The sequence below is a fragment of the Vigna unguiculata genome, chromosome 5 (assembly GCF_004118075.2).
Source record: "Vigna unguiculata cultivar IT97K-499-35 chromosome 5, ASM411807v1, whole genome shotgun sequence".
Lineage (NCBI taxonomy): Eukaryota > Viridiplantae > Streptophyta > Magnoliopsida > Fabales > Fabaceae > Vigna > Vigna unguiculata.
Window position 1 is genome coordinate 45,751,182 of NC_040283.1, and position 5,227 is coordinate 45,756,408.

Genomic DNA, 5,227 nt, shown 5'->3' on the forward strand with positions numbered 1-5,227 from the left:
TTGAAAGCAATATTAAATAAAATAAAATTAGTTGATTAAAACCGAAAATTTTATTAAATGGAAAAACTTTATAGTTTTGCTTTGAAACAATTTATGTTTGAAGCTCAATAAATTAGAACAAAAATTTGTTAAATTGTGGCTTTTAATGCAAAATAAATTTGAATATGAGCTTGCAAATTTAAGACCAAACACACACACAAAATTGTTGTATTTCAACAAGCATTGTTTTGGTTTTCATTGCTATAACATTTTAGGATTGGAATTTTATTGAGGTTAAAGGAGTCAATATTTAGGTTAAAATACATATTTAGTTTTTATGTTTGTTAAATTTTGTCATTTTAATTCAAATATTATTTTTTTAATCAGGTTTCCATTTTTATTAATTTTGTTCAATTTGATATTTTTTGTTGATACTGCTTAAATAATGAACGGTAATGAATGGTGATGGTCACATGGATTTTTTTATTTTTATTTTTTATCTAAAATTTAAAAGACATACACTAGTTTGATCTAAAACAATATACGACGCCCTTAATATATTTGGAAATAACTTTAAACAGGGCATTTAAAAATTGGGTTCTGTAAAATATTTTTATGGTTAAATCTGTCACACTCTTACATCTGTCCTGATACAAACACAACGTGGAATGAGAAGCTCCTCTTCTTCATCCTCCAACCAGACACAATGATACAAACGAAACATCACATGACAGCATTTCTCAGAACTTCTTAAGATGTTTATCAAACCAATTTATCATGATTTTATGAGCCTTCCCTGCAGCTTTCACAGCTTTTGGATCATTAGGATCGTACCTCACAGTCCAACCGTGTGAGACGTTAGGAAATATCTTCACGTAACTATCAATCTGAACAAACCAAAACAAAAATCAATACACAACTCATAAAGTGCACAGATATTTCACTAAATATGTCCATTAATGGCCATACAAAATACAAATATTGGATAACTAAAAAGTGTTAATTATAAGTTTCATTCTACCTCTGGTTTAGCATTTAAGACTTGTTGAAATTGCTTTAAAAGCTTTGGAGGAGAGAGTGAGTCATGCTCAGCTCCAAGTATAGCAATTGGAACTTCAACGCCTGAAAAATATCAAATAACTGCTTTTCAGAATTGTATCTTTATTCAACCATAAACAAATGGTAAATGAAAGACAGCATTAAAAACAGATTCACAAGAAAATAGAAGCACTATAACAAGTTGAATTCACAAAAAAGTTGAAGTTATTGATCTGATTGAGAATTCATACCACGGATGTCATCCACAGTGATATATGATGGATGTAATAGCACAGAAGCTTTAACAAGTTTGGCTTTTCCAAGGTTAGTTACAGTCCTAGCTGAGAGAAACAGAAAAACACATTACAGATTTATACTTAAGGTGACCTGAAATTGCAGAGTAGACATAGAAGAGGAGATAAAAGAACACTAATATAGTGGAAGCCACTTACCACCCCAACAGAAACCAGCAACTCCAACAGCAGAAGCACCCTTTCTTTTCAAGGCTTCAATAATAGGTTTTGCAGTTTCAATACCTTTTGCCTGCACATTTAATAGCCGGTGTCGGAACCTTATTTACGAATTTGGATTTTCTGTTCAATTTTTCAGTACTGTTTATCTGTCGTGTTTTTAAAATATATTAATGATGGTTAATTTTAAAATATAGTGTAAACACAGGAGAGCACTAAAAAATTCAATAAATAATCTGGATTCATTTTTTTTCTTAATGACAATGATATGGAAGAAATTATGGTAAAGTAAGAACTAACCGGGTCATGATCTTTTAACCAAGGAGTGAAAGGCCTGCTGGCATTGTCACGATTGTAGGGTTCTCCATGGAAGAAGTCAGGAACCGCCACAAAATACCCGTGGTGTGCAACCTTGTCTGCAATTTTCCTAAACAGTTGAAACCATTCAAAATGTTTGTTATTAAACTATTTTAAGAATTCAATTGATTTTATGCCTTGTTGCCTCCATAGAAATAGTATTTTCTTACTCAGTAAATTAGTAGTCGTTGAAAGTAACATACCTTAAAAGTGGCGGTTTAAATCCTACAAGACAAAATGAAGAAGGAATGAATCAGAAGAAGAACAAGTCAGTGGTTTCAGTATTCTATAACAAGAAACAGAACAGAACCCAGTAATAATGTTTGGAAGAAAGAACAGCATACCATAAACATCAGAAATAAGAACAATGGCAAGAATGGCGAGAGGAGAACCAGTGACGTAGGTGTTAACACCAGCGATATTGGTAACATAACCAACACCACTTGAAGTATTGAAAATAGGATGGTTTGAAATGCATTCACCTCCCACCATTGTTGTCTCTCTCTCTTTTCCTTCTGCTATGCTCACATTCCTATTCACCTTATATGCCTGACTGATGCAGGGTTTTAATGGTCATTACAATCAAACTTTTGAAAGGACGTGCCACTTGCTTATTTAATATTATGTGGATTACTGGTGTTGACCAAAAAAAAAGAAGACAAAATTTGATGTTTGAAACATGCAATACCATAAAAGCCGCCATTAAATTATGCTATGTTGATAATATCTGTCCACCCTATATACACAGTTAAGTGTTGTTTAAAGTATTTTTTCTCACATCTCTCATAAAAGTTTCTTAAATATTTGTTGTGACTGTTACTTCATTTTTAAGAAAAGTTATTATAATGATAAAGTATTTTAAGAAATACTAAGAAGCTTCCTTTTTTTTATTTAATTATGTTAAAAAAATTATGTAGAAATTTGTTTACTTTGTTTAAAATTCGTTTATTTAGAAATTTATAAAATCTTATCTTTGTCGGTTTTCAATCACAATAAATTAAAAATTAAGTAAATAATAAAATATAATAAGTAATGTTATTTTGAACATTGAAAATAATCTTATCAAGAAAAATGTTTGAAAAGTCTAACACATGCATAGTAGTATTAATTTCCTGTCCTTAAGTTATTGTATCTTGAGCAGGATTGTTGCCGGCATTTGAGTTCCATACTCTACACATTTGGAATATAATAAAGACTGAAAGTAACACGCAATGTTGACTGGTAGAGTCGGAATGGAAGGTGTGATGAGTGGCCGGTGTAAGAAGTGGTCGGGAACATGTCGTCCCAATGGAGACTGAGTAATTCTATTAGGTGGAATACAATTAGGTCTAATTAAGGCAGCTCAATATTGATTCAGTTTCAATAAACACGTTATATTATACCATCATACACACATCACATAGGTACTGTCGTGTTTGGCATTTTTAAATATACGTGATATTATATTAATAGCAAATGATAATATAATGTTATTAAGTTAATATATAAAATAAAATTATTTATTAAAAATAAAATAAAATATATAAAAAAAAATGAAAAAATAATTGTTGATAAATAGAGAAAAAGAGAAGAAGTAAAGATATACAATTTTATAAAAGAACTTGTAAAAGTAACGGTTAATTCTCAAAAGTTTAATAAATAATTATATTCTAAAGAGTAAAATTGATATTTTGAAATGTGGATATAAAAGAGATAATCTCTTCATGTATCTTTATATATTGTTATAGATTAAAGTGTTAATAACTTGAATGGTAAAGTGAACAAAATGTAATGTTGGAATATAATATTTGAAACGTGGCTAATAAATTATTTTATGCTCCTAAAGGTTTGAAACAAATGGTGTTAGATTGAATTTCTTTATGAAGAATGATTTTCGGGTTTGACTGAAAAAATGAATGCTATGAGATTGTGATCGATTTGTTCGTAGGTGCAGTAGATAGACATATATCATCACATCATATCTACAAATCGTCTAGATGCAGCTAATAATGCATTCGTTAATTATAATAGCAAACTAAAAGTTATAATAAATATCATCATATTTTATTTTTAAATATATGATGATTTAAAAATTATATTTTTATTGTAAAAATATTAACTTTATTATTTATTTAATAATTAAGATATTTGGACATATATTTAATTTTTAATAATTATTATATATATTAATTAACATAAAAATCAGTATACATGTATGATTCACATTGAAAATATTAGTTAGAATTTTAAATTTAGAAATAAGAAAAAGCAGAGGTTCTTTCATTTTTAATTGAATATTAGATTTTTTTTTCTTTAATAGATAATACTCAAAACTAAATAAATATGATCGAGTTTAATTATATCTTAGTTGTAAATAGAGTTTAAATAAAATTAAAAAAATTAATATTCATATATTAAACATGCCTAAAAAATGTTAATAAAAATTTGAAAATTTTAAATTACGAAGAATATAAAGGAACTTTATAAAATAATATTTATAAATACGAAAACAATGTAATTACAGAATATATATACCTAATTATCTGTAAGAATCACTGAATTTTATTCTTGACGGTTTTTTGTACACATCTTAGGAAATTATTTAGACAAGACGTGTTGTTCGATGGATGACAAATTTATAATATTTTTTAGAATAGATAGGGACTCGTCAACTGTCCAATTATTAGTCCTGGTCCAATTCATTATTAGGCCAATCTTATTACAATATATTACAATATGATTCAAATAATCATATTCTTAATTCTCAAATAATACTAAAAACAATATTTTAAATATTAACTAAGAGTAGTACATGATTAATTTAAGATTCTTCAAATTAAATAGTAGTCAATAATCAAAATGTGACAATTAAAACTAATTACATATTAAAAAATAATATAAAAATTTTGAATTACCAAAATAATATACATATATATTGTGTAATAACTGATCATATTTATTATAATAAAAAATATAACAAAGTAGCATAGTTTAATAGTTAAAAAATGTAATACTACATTTGTCGGAGCATCTGAAAAAACTAATAAACTGATATTTAATATAAAGAAAAAAGGTTGAGAGAGAGAAACTTTTTTTTTTTTCAAAAGAGATTTAGAGTATGCACTCTTATCGCAATTAATTTAATATAAATGGCTTGAAAATTCTTTCAACCATATTAAAACCATATATCAAATTTTATGACCAAACACTGGGACCTATATAGAGTTGAGATTCTCTATCATTTGTGTTTAGAATGAATTAAGTATTATTTTTTTTTTTGGAGACGTGTTCAATACAATTTTTTTGAAAGATATTTATTTGATATTTTGATATTATGTATCTATATCCACTTCAGTTTGGGTTTGCATATTAATTCTAAGTGTTTTGAATGAGATTAGATATAA

At 27.2% G+C, this 5,227-nt stretch overlaps 1 protein-coding gene across 1 annotated transcript; it reads right to left on the reverse strand.

Moving 5' to 3' along the window:
* Positions 1-445: 445 nt before the first annotated feature.
* On the reverse strand, positions 446-2,425 carry LOC114183723 (endo-1,3;1,4-beta-D-glucanase-like). The gene is made up of 7 exons (XM_028070840.1): positions 2,189-2,425; positions 2,048-2,069; positions 1,788-1,914; positions 1,470-1,560; positions 1,269-1,358; positions 1,001-1,101; positions 446-866 (listed from the first exon to the last, which is right to left on the reverse strand). The coding sequence occupies exons 1-7, from the start codon at positions 2,334-2,336 to the stop codon at positions 720-722; spliced, it is 726 nt and encodes a 241-aa protein (XP_027926641.1). The 5' UTR covers positions 2,337-2,425; the 3' UTR covers positions 446-719.
* Positions 2,426-5,227: the final 2,802 nt, after the last annotated feature.